We start from the raw sequence: 12123 nt of genomic DNA on the forward strand, positions 1-12123 counted from the left end.
AATAAAACCCCACACTTTTTTAATGTAAGAAAAGAAACGTTTTGTGAATTTTAACTGCGAACGCTCGGCCACAAAAACGGGTCCTCAATACAGCCCTAAAATCGAACTAAAATCAAAGAAATGCGATAAAGGAGAAAGTGATACTAGAAAGGTCCAACTGAGGCCTATTTGCTAATTGCTTAGAAACCAGAACAGAAAAGAGGGAAATACCCATAAAGAATATCTTCCTTCCGCAGAAAGGGGGAAATTACAAAACCAACACAGGATTAAAACTCTATTCAAATTTTTTACTCATTTGCAACAGGTTCCACTGAGCCTGGCTTTGAAATCTCAGTGTAAAGTACACATAATCTCACTTTCCCCCCCTTTTAATCACATACCGCTCAAAAAAAAAGAAAAAGAAAAGAAACATTGGATAAGTTGTTTGACCTAACTTTTAGGATTTTCCTCCTTTAAATTTCACACAGTTGGAAAAGTTCCACAAATATCTAACAAAAGTAACACAACACAATAGCAACTTCTCAGTGACCTGAGTCTGGAACGTGAAGAGCACTCTACAGGTTCGGACAAGTCCCATCTTCTGGCTTGCCTGGTTGTATCGCTTTACTGCCCAGAACGTTCGGGACATAAAGAGTACTGTGCTCTTTCCTCAACAGAAGAGATTTTGGCCAAACCCCTCTTTGCCTCCTTTACACTTGGGTAAGGAAAAGTTGATAACTTCCAAAAACTCCCCTTTAAAAAAATTACAGACCCTTTCCAATAAGTTGTTTACCGTGTTGTCCAGCTGCTCCCCACCCCCACCCCACCAAAAAAAAAAAAAAGCTCTGATGTGTTTCCTGACCCTCTTTGTGTGTCCAACTCATCTCTGCCTTCTATCGGGATTTAGCCTATGAAATTATCTTAATACAACTGACGAGTTGAAATGCAATATAAAAATAAGTAAATTCGTAGGGGAACTTTGGAAACTGGGATCGTAAATAACACTTTGAAAAAAAAGGTAATTTTACTAAGTTCCACTGTAAGGCCTCCTCCTGTGTTTGTAATATTCCTTATTTACACTGAGTTCAGACTATGGCTTTAAGCCAAAGAAGTGCTCAGTTTCATTTTGGGGCATGGTGAAATCTATAATTTCGTGATCGGGTATAAATAGATATTAATAGATAATAAATATATTTCTTAAAAGTCTATGCCATTAACTCTTCAAAAACTAACTCACTCAACACCTGTCGGCTTCAAACACCTTCCAGCAACAGGCGTTTCAATTCCTTAGCGGTACCTAGAAGATGGAAGTAAACTATGACAAATTGTCACAGCACCTGTAAAGATGAGGAATCTTTCCCCGCGCCTTTTTAATGCCTGAACTGATGCCTTATTTGTGACCACTATCTCCTGAGACTGTGCAGGCGGGTCATGATCAAGACTCAAGCGCAGCTAGGGTCTTTTTATCTCGCTTTGCTTAGACTTTCGGTCAAGAGTATAAGAACCTGGAGGATTTGAAACATGCAAATTCACACACATGCAATGCACCAGTTTAAGTCATATCTAAATGCATGAGCATGAATATACCCAGGGGTGTCGACGATGTTTCTCAGGAGGGGTAGAAACACGGACACAAGGGAACGCACAAATAGACGTAAGCAAGGTGCCAACCCAACAGGGAACCGAACTCCTTTGCTAAGACGCAGTGGAAGCGGGAAACTGGGGGTACGTTTGGGTATTAAGGAGTAGTGTAGGGAGAGGGTTCAGGGGAAGGGAGGGGTGGGAGGCAGTTTCTCTTTGCGGCTGCTACCGCTGATGGCAGGCGGCGCGGGAGCACTTGGGCTCTGGCAAGCTGGTTTTCCCTGGCAGGCACGTGACGGGGTTTGGCCGGATTGCTCCCGGGGCTGCAGGAGTGGGAGGAGGAGGAGGCGAGGGGGAAGAGGAGGGGGGGGGGCTGTCCTGTTGTGTACTTAGGTCGTGTGCTGGGGCTTTTCTTTCCTAGGAGCAGAGAAGGGGAGAGGAGAGGGGGAGGGGCCACTGCTCCGCCTTCTCCTTTTCGCAATGTTGACGCAATCTATAAATAGTGGAACAAAAGGACCAACTTCCTCGGAGCTTTGCTGAAACTGCACAAAAAAATACCGTCGGGGGGTTCCCTCCAGCGGGACGAAAGGGGGGGGGGGGCAGAGCAGGGCGCGGGCTCGGCCCGGGCCGCGGGGGACACCTGGCTGCAGGCGCTGCCGCCTCCTCGCTTTGTATGAGCAGCAGCTCGAGTCCCGGGGCCAGGAGCTCTACAGCTGCCTCTCTCTTTCTCTCTCGGATCCTTTGCTTGCTCCCGCCCGCCTGCCCGCCTGGGATCTTCATCCTCCTCGGTTGACAGGTCAGTAGGTGCAGACCGCTCCGGTGTCCTGCGCAGCCCGCCTAGGGGGAAGGGAGGGAAACGAGGTTGGGGGGAGGAGGTGGAGAAGAGGACGGGAAAACCGTCTATATCTCCGCGTACCACGAGCCCCAGGGCAGCGGGGAGAAACACGGGCAGCCCGAGCTGAGCCTAGGCGCGCGGGGGCTGGGGCCCGGAGCCGCAAGACTGAAAGGTCGGTGCGCCTAGGAGCCCCGCCCCGCGGGCCCGGATCTGCAGGAGCAGACGGTGTGGGGCCGCTTCTGCCCTTCTCCATGCCCACACTGGGGCTTTCCTAACACCCCGGGTAGGTTGGAACGGCTGGAGAAAATAAGAGTCTCCCAGCCGCGCACGCTCGCGCTCGGGAGCCTCCTCACCCTGAGCGCCCGCCGTTGGGGGCACAGGGAGCGGGAGATCTGCCCGCCGAGCGCCTGGACGCGCAGCTGTGGCAGTTGCTCTGGAGTCGGGGCAGGGGGAAGAGGGACCCGGGATGGAGGCGGAGCGGACGCGCTGTTGACAGCCGGGCCAACCAGGGGAGGGCGAAAGTTAGAGAGGGGAGGGCGGAGGTGGGAAACGGGGGGGTGGGGGTGAATGGGGGTGGGGGAGTCCTCGAGCGCGCGCGCAATGGGGTGTGGGGGTAATGGGAGGGAAAGAGTGGAGGACACGTGATGGGCAGACGCCCCCGCCACAGGCAGACAACGGTAGGATGACGTAATGGCCCCTAACAACGGGAGGCGGCACTTCCGTCCCCCCTTCCTCATCTCCTCCGCTACTTTATTGCGTTCCCTCCCGGCGACTGCAGTTGCTTTGCTGTGAACTATGCTGAGATCCTACGGGACGAGGGCATTTTTCTCTCTTTACACCTTGCCCTCAACCTCTGTTTTCCCCACTTGGCCTGAAGCCATAGCTTTTTTTTTTTTTTATAAATCTCACCACTACCAAGACCATGGAGCTGCCTCGCTCGCGTTCCCGCCTCCCCATTGTGTGAGCGGCCTTTCGGGGCGGAGGCCGGAGTCGGCCCCCCGCGGCTCCACGTCCAGCCCGGCCCAGCGGCGCTCGGCGCTTGGACGTCGTAGTCCGGGCATCCCCGCGTTCCGCCACCACTGGGCGCTATTGCCGGGGCAGCTGGGCACGGGGGAGGGCTCCGAGCCCTACTCCCTCTCGCGAAGGGGAGGGCCCCATGCTGTCCCAGCCCCCTTGGGGGTGTTGCACGGGCTTGTCGTGGGCCCTGGGGGAGGGGCGCGCTGTCGCTCCTCTCTGGGGCGAAGCTCGGGGCTTGGGGTGACTCAGCGCAGCGGTAGTTATTTATAGGTTAGTGCGTTATGCGTTGGGAAGAGTTCCCCAAATCAGTCCGCTTGATGCGAAATAACTCCCTTATGACCAAAAATTGAACAGTTTAATTTCTAGGAAACCTAGTTTGGCCGCCGGGGTGCGGCGTAGAACATAAATGCAAGTTATTGTGGAATGATTTAACTTTTTGAGAGGTTACAAGGAATAGGTGAATTTTGGGGGGCGCAACAAAACTCACTCGCACGTCCCCTTTGGTGGTCTGCCTTGCGAGCGATATAATCGGAAAAAGAACCAGTGATTCTCTTAAGGAACAGGAACAATGTTATTTATTGCCTTATTGCACCAAATTTGCCAGCTGGGAGACAAATCCAAATCTGAGGTCAGAGGCTAATTACAAAATTTGTAAAATATATATTTTAAGTGTTACCATGTAGTGTTTCGGTACAGAGTAACCGTGTTTAAAATTCCCTATCGAGTATTTTTTTTAAATAATGAAAACATCTCAATTCTTACCAGAGATATGGCAGTAAATTCTAAGAGGATTTAGAGCTAGATAAGTATAAGGAATAAATCTATAACTTTTTAAGGTGGTAAGCAGGAATCACAAATAGTTTAACTTTTCAGAAGTACAACGAAAGTCGCAGATAGTTACTATGGGTAAATATTTTAAATTTATGGCTGTTATTTTCCTTTTTTCCATTGTTTTTATAGGACGGGTCAGAAGGGAGGACATATTAAACACCTATTAGGTGCTAGGTACTATGCAATACTTTATAAATATCACATTTGAATCTCAGAACTACGCTATAAGGCAAGTGCTGTTATCCCCCCCATTGAGGCACACTGGTTAAGTGACTTGCTTAGGGTCATAGTGGATTTGAATGAGTCTTCCTGATTTCAGGCTTAGCGCTCTACCACGCCACCTAGCGGCCATATGTGGAAATATAAGCAACTAGTATAGAAAAATGCTAAATTTCTCAATTTTTAGGGGACTTTAAGGAAATGGGATTCGAGGATCTTAAGAGAAAAGGAAAATGTTTTTCTGGATGAGGATTACGATTTTCAAGATAAATAAATCTAAAAACTAAAGAGGGATTTAATAAATATTATTGATTTAGGGGGGATGTGCAAATAAATGAACCTTCCTTTGTGAAACAACAAAGTCTACCTTTTGGGTACATGTCAAAACTGGTGTACTTCCAGAACTGGATTAAATTGTGGTTTTTAGGTGCTCCCTCAGACCTTATAGTTATTTACCAAAACCTGATCTAGATGCTTATGTAGCATTTCACATGAGACTCAGTAGTAGTAGTTGATACTTAAAGTATTTCCTTTGATCTTGATATTCCTCTCCTTTACTCAGAGATTATCCCCTAAATCACACTTTCAGAGGTATGCAGGAGCTAGCTTGAACCTAATCTGAGAATTGTTAAATTTCTGGTGTGAACACTTGGATACCTCAGAAATTGGGAAACTATTGGCAAAATAGGCCTTGATTTATGGTTTTATTTTCTAGACTAAAGAAAGAGCTGAATTAATAATGCAGACTAAACTTTACTGAATTCTTTCTGGGAGAGCCAGTTGTTAAATGTTTATCATCAAATTTTTGGAATATGGTTCTACAGAGCTAAGACCTGAATTATGGGGACTCATAAAAAGATAAAACTTTCAGACTAGTTAAAATCTATATGGGATCTATTGGGTCTAGCATTCTATATGACACAGCACCACAAATAACTTTATATGAGAAATTGTTTGTCCTCCTTTGTCAAACTCTAAGCATGACCCACTTTCCCCTTAATAATGTGGTAGGACAGCTATCACCATGAATTTATGTTCTTAAAAAAATCTCTTCTTTTTACAGAGCCTTTATTTCCCAAAATCCAGAGACCCATCTCTTAACCACAAGAAGTGTGAAAAAAAAGTTTAGTATATCAACTGAGTTGCCAGTATTTGCAGTGTCTCCCAAAGCAGCAAAAGAAAGGAGGGAGATTCATTCTTACTTCTTTTTTTATTTTTACAACAACCTGCATTTTCCATGTTAGAATCAATACTGAGTATTGGTTCCAAGGCAGAAGAGCGGTAAGGGTTAGGCAATGGGGGTTAAGTGACTTGCCCAGGGTCACACAGCTAGGAAGTGTCTGAGGCAAGATTTGAATCCAGGACCACCTGACTCTCAGTCCACTGAGCCACCTCACTCTCTCCTTAGTGCTCTTTTGAAAAAGAAAACATGGGACAGCTGGGTGGCTGAGTGCACAGAAGATGCTGTCAGAGAGACTGATATGTACATATAAATTAACTATCATGTTTCACCTTACTGTTTACATTTTGGAAGCAACATTCACAGTTTATTCTTCCAGCATTAATTCTATGGTTGTGTATAAATTTCTCCTGGTTCTACTAATTTTATTATTATCTTCTGTAGTTCTTTCCAAGTTATTTAAAAATCAGTGTGCTCAATGTTTCTTATAGTGTAGTAGTATTCCATTATAATTATATATTACAACTTGTTCAGCCATTCCCCAATTTCCAGGTTCCAATTCTTTGCTACCTCAAAGAGAACTAACTACCATATGTTTGGAATATGTGAGTTCCTTTCCTTTTTCCTTAATCTACCTGGGAAACATACTGAAATTGCTAGGTGTAAGGATATACACATAGATAAATGGGCAAAAGATATGAACAGATGATTTTTAGACATATATAGGAATGTTTAAAATGCCCTAAATCACTTGATTAGAGAAATGCAAACCAAACATCATGGAGCTTTCACCTCACATGCATCAAGATGACTAAAATGACAGAAGGGCAAAATGACAAATGTTGAAGGGGATGTGGAGAGATGGGGACACTAATACACTGGTGGTGCAATTGCAAACTGATCCAATTATTTTGGAAAGTAATTTGGAATTATACCCAGTGTTATGAATATAGATTTTTAAAGATTATAAAAATTAGATGCAATTCATGTATTTGAACATGTGTGTGTATATATATATATATTATAAAAGTTTTTAATAGTGTATCTTAGTGATCTTTTTTTTTAATACCCTCACCTTTCATTTTAGAATCAATACTATATATTGTTTCCAGGGCAAAAGAGCTGTAAGGCCTAGGCAATGGAGATTAAGTGACTTGCCCAGAGTCTCACAGCTAAGAAGTATCTGAGGCCAGATTGCCCAGGACATACTGTCTCTAGGCCTGGTTCTCAATCCACTGAGCCCCCTCACTGCCTCCTTAGTGATCTTTTGATAAAGAAAACATTTGGGACAACTTGGTGACTGAGTAGACAAAGAACCAGGTTTGGAGATAACCCTAGTTGTATAATCTTGGGCAAGTCATTTAACCCCCATTTCCTAACCCTTACCACCCTTTTGTCTTGGACCTGATACTTAGTATTGATTCTAAGATAAAAGGTAAGGTGTTTTGTTTTTATTTTTAAAGAAAGAAAAAGAAAATGTTATGTTTTTAGAAATGAATATGTCTGATGTTTTCTAGAAGGCAAATATATGTCTTTAACATGCCATTCAGTTTAAATAAACTATTCAGTTTAAGACCAACATCTTAAGCCATGTTCCAAAATGAATTCAAAATGGATTCATGGCCAGAATAGTAAATATTATTGCATTGTTGGCAGAGCTGTGATTTACTATAACCATTTTAGAGTGCAATTTAAAATAATTCAAAGAAATCTACTAAAATACCCACGTCTTTTTCTTCTGCTAAGCATATCCCTGCTCCCCCCCCCCCAGGAGGTAAGTGACAAAAAGGAAAGGCCCTATTATATATACACCAAAATGATTAAATCAATATCTTTTGTGGTAGCAAAGACCTGGAAACAAAAGTAGAAACCTATCCATTGGGGTATGGCTAACAAGTTGTAGTACATGAATGTAGTAGAATATTATTGAGTTGTAAGAAACAATGTAATTGCAAAGAAGCATAGGAAGACTTAGAAAAACTAGTACAAAATTAAGTAAGAAAAACCAGGAAAACTTCACAATAGCTTCAATTAGGTAAATAGAAAAAACAGCAAAAATAAAGCAATATTATGTAATTATAAAGATCGCCCACTCCCCTTCCCCATAACCATTATAGAGCCAGTCCATAGGACCTTACGTAAATGGCATTTTCAGTGTGGCATTGAAGAGAGACTAACCTTTACAAAATCATGCCATGAAATTTTGCAGATACTATTTATAAGACAATAGGCTTGCTCCACATTGTAGACAGGCATCCTGACAAAGCTACAAATACAGAAAATTGGTAGCAAGCCAACTTATCTTGAGGATCTAAAATGATGGCAGGGTTGGCAACATTAGTTTCAAATTGGCTTTATGATGAATTCTATTCTTAACCTTGTATGTATGCAGTTAAGTTTATTCCACATAAATAGCAGTTCTTTAGAAGAATATAAAAATAAAAATGATGTATTAAGAAATCTGTTAATAAAGACCATATGCAAGTATTGCTAGTATCTTAAATCAAAATATAGCCTTAATTTTTAATAAGTTAAAAACTAATATATTTCCAGAATTTTCTGCATAATAATGTCTTTCTTCACTTCATCTATCTTGTCCCTAATAATTTTAAAGAGATTTTGAAAAAAATTAAGAAATAAAATATTTATTAGTACTTTTTATTTATGTACCAGGCACTAATGTATATAGTCATGTCAACAATTATTTATTGAGTTCTTGCTATGTGCCATATATTGTGCACTGTATAGCAGTGTATAAGATAATCCATGAAGTGGTCTAGATAATAAAATTATTACAAACTAGTAGAAATTTAACTTTATCGCAGGATTATTCTTTCTGTGAATATATTCTACTAGTATGAAGATGGCTTACTGAATACATTTTGAACATATTGACTGTGACAACACAAATGCTTTAAATAACTGACTAAGCAAAAAAAGGGAATATAAAATTGAATTTCATAACATATAGGAATGTAACAATATACTTTTATGGCAAAATATCATTCTTTTAAAGACTCACATTCATATAATTTGGCCTTAGCATTTTATTAAATGTTCTGCCCTTTGTTCCTTATGTGTTAAGCTTTACTTATAATAACCAGTTACCAAAATTATTCATTTCTCATTAGTCCTATTAAATAAAGTTTTTTCCTCTGGGAGAGCTTTCATTTAGAGAAGCAACGAAAGAATGGACATTTTTTTTTATATGAAAACTCACCCTTAATTCTTCTCTGAACTCAACCCCATATGTACAAAGTTTTTCCAAGTCATATTTCCCATCCTCAAACTCTCTCACAGCCTCATGTGTATACTATTGCAGTGGCCTGCTGACTGATCTCCCTTCTTTGTTTCTCCCCACACAGCTGCCAGCTGACCCTTCAGTAAAACCTCCTAATGTGCAGGACTGACCCTGTCAGCCCTTCTCAATAAACTCATATACAAATATACAATTCTCTATTTGGCATATAAAGCCCCTTCCTACCTTGCCAGTCAGCTTAGATTTTACTCCCCTTTTCCTGCTATCATTGTCCTTAGGGACTTTACTTGTTCTACTCACTACTTTGAATAATCCTTGGATAATGATGATTTACTTAGTTCTAGCAATTTCCCGTTCCATCATTCTTATGCTGTGGCCAGTTCTGAAATTTGTAGTTCCCTTATACCACAACTTACCACCTAAGTATTTACATATATTAATCTTGCTTTTGCTCCATATTTTGACCTTCAGGTCCTCATTCTTCTAGCCCATTTTTCCCATTCTTGTTTCACTTGCCTTTCTTTGCTAGTTTAATGTTCTTAGAAGCCCTTTTGCCCCTAATCTTTTATTCGTCATCTTATTCTGAATCCTGGATAACTCTCATCATCACACTTTCTCTGCTCTTGATTGCTAAAACAAAGTTAGGAAGTTATGCTGATTTTCCCAAGTTTAAGATATATTTACAGCTCATTTGGATTGTTGCCTTCAACATTTACTGACTCATTTTTTATTCTTTCGAGTTCCCATTCAGTTTCACCTTTCTCCCTTTGTACTTCCCACCCCATTCCCTCTTCCACTAATTTAGAGCAGATAACCTAATTTTCCATTTCATGGAGAAGACTGAGGCAATTCATTTCTAACCCAGTTGGAATTTAGTTGGATCCATAAGGGTTATGGCATTTGTTCCTCTCAGTCCTGACATGCAGTTTTGACCTAGGTTAGCCCTGGGGGACTCAGTCTCTAATGAGAACTAGGCTCCTTTCTCACATGCTTCACCCTAGAACCCAGAGGAAAATAACTTATGATTTAGGTCTCTCAGAAGGGAGTCATGGGCATGACATGAAGCAAAATATGGAATAAACACTTTATTTCTACATATAAAGGAATGCTAAACATAAAAGCATCATAGCACACTTTAACAATGATTGATATAAAACTCAATAGAGAATAATTATTATACAAAAAAAAACTATCATGAAGTTGATACTTAAACTTCATTAGAACATAAAGCAGTTTGCAGATTTATTGATCAGGCATTTTATATTTCACTTTGGCATGACATAGTCCAAAAAGATGCAGCCAGTCTTGAGTTAGTCATCTTGCTGGTGGCTATGCTGTCCAAATGGAGTAATGACTAAGGATCCCTCTTCTGTTGCCATGCGGTTCCAACTGCCAGTATTACTTTCAGACCTTCCAAACTCATGACTTTATTTCCAGTGATAGACAAGTCCACCTCAGAATGTTAATATTTAAAACACAAAAATAACAGAAGTGGCCAAGGACACAAATAAAAGCTTGCTTTTTTGTGTTGCCTGGTACTAATTGCCACTTGGGTGATGTCCTTTCACCCTCGTGGGGAAGATGTGTCCTCTTTCCCTCCTTCAGACTGCAGTTATATTGTGCATCTGGATAGTGGAAGCTATGAGAAAGCCAATGAACTCTTTTTCCAACAGGTTCTGCACCCAGCCCTGCTATCACTATCATGGAGTAGGGAAATGACAATGGGGTAGGGACCACTCACAATCTATTTACCAAGCCCTATTAAAAAGCAACATGCATGGCCAGAAACAGCTGAAAAATTCATCATCCTTAAAAGGTCCAAGCAATGAGTCACCCTGTCCTTAGGGTCCCCAGAAGTTTCCAGGGGAGCTCCGGCTCTAGATAGGCCATCCAATCCAGGCTCTCAATGCAAAATGGAAAATTTCTCAAATTATCCTCAGTCTAAAACTTATTGGTGTCCTTATCCATTATATCTTCTCTCCTATCTAGAGGGAATACATGTTATTACTCTCTTAAAGCCAACCCCTTTACCTGTGGATTTTAACCTTTTTTTCACACTGCTTCTTCCAATAAATCATCTGCCTTTCTCATGTATCTTTGGTTCTCACTCTCCATTACTTCTTTCACAGTTTTTTTTTTTTACAAATGAGCTCAGGTTTTCCTATTCCTAAAAATGTCTTCCCCTTGACCATTCTATAATCTAGCTACCATCTTCTGACTTTCATATATGATCTTGCAAAATTACCTCTATCCCTACCTTTCTACTAAAATTGCTCTTTCAAAAATCATCAGTGATCTTTTAATAAGCATATCTCATAGCAACCTTTTTCTTCTGGGTACTCTTCCCCTTCTTTGAGGGCTAAGATCCTCTTGATTCTCCTGCCCCTTTAACCACTTCTCTGTCTCTTTATGACTTTTAAGGTGACTTCTCTAAGGTTCTGACCCTAATCTTCTTTTCTTTCAGTAATCCCGCTTTCTTTTTGGTAAAAGCATTTGCTCCCATAGTTTCAACTCTACTGTAGTTGTATGTCAATGTAGATGATTTCCTAATTCTATTCTGACCTGTGGTGCTCCAGACCTCTTCAGCTCAATAGACATTTATTAAGTGTTTTTATCCTAAGGCCTTATAAATGTAACAAATTACTTCATAAAGTCAGAAGGATTCTAGGTTGTTATCATCTTGGGAAGAATTGGGAAGTTTCACGGAGATGACATACACAGGAGTTGTATTTCAGTCATTTGCCTGGCATGTAAGGCCTACCACAATCTTTGGCTATTTTTTGCTCTGCTGTAGCTCTTTGTATATCCTCAACTTTACAGTGCTCCATATACCTTAAATAATAGCCAAACCAAACTGTTTGCTTTAAATGCTTTGTACTTTCTGACCATGTCTTTGCTCATGCCATTCTCTATTCCTGGAAGAGAAGGGTTTTCCTCCCCTTTCTCTGTCTATTGAATTCCTACCCACGCTTTAAAACTCAACTTAAAGCTACCACTTTGAGTTGTCCTTGATCTTCCTGGTTGGTAAAGACCAAGCATTTTGCTTGAGCAGATTCTTTTAAATCCTTTAGAATTAGTTTGTGTTACCATTATTTGTATAGAGACAATAATCTCCCATTAGTAAGTTTAATTAGGGCTGGGACTTTTTCTTATCTAAACTTGTAATTCCTCTAATACTAAAGACAGTATTCTAAGTTCACTAGGTGTCTAATATATGCTAAA

At 41.1% G+C, this 12123-nt stretch overlaps 1 protein-coding gene across 1 annotated transcript; it reads right to left on the bottom strand.

Annotated features, from left to right (window-relative positions):
- Positions 1-266: 266 nt before the first annotated feature.
- On the bottom strand, positions 267-7898 carry LOC130458980 (sterile alpha motif domain-containing protein 1-like). The gene is made up of 4 exons (XM_056826128.1): positions 7821-7898; positions 3900-3963; positions 3305-3646; positions 267-2397 (listed from the first exon to the last, which is right to left on the bottom strand). The coding sequence occupies exons 1-4, from the start codon at positions 7896-7898 to the stop codon at positions 2054-2056; spliced, it is 828 nt and encodes a 275-aa protein (XP_056682106.1). The 3' UTR covers positions 267-2053.
- Positions 7899-12123: the final 4225 nt, after the last annotated feature.

Source organism: Monodelphis domestica, chromosome 4 (genome assembly GCF_027887165.1).
Source record: "Monodelphis domestica isolate mMonDom1 chromosome 4, mMonDom1.pri, whole genome shotgun sequence".
In the NCBI taxonomy this organism is placed as follows: domain Eukaryota; kingdom Metazoa; phylum Chordata; class Mammalia; order Didelphimorphia; family Didelphidae; genus Monodelphis; species Monodelphis domestica.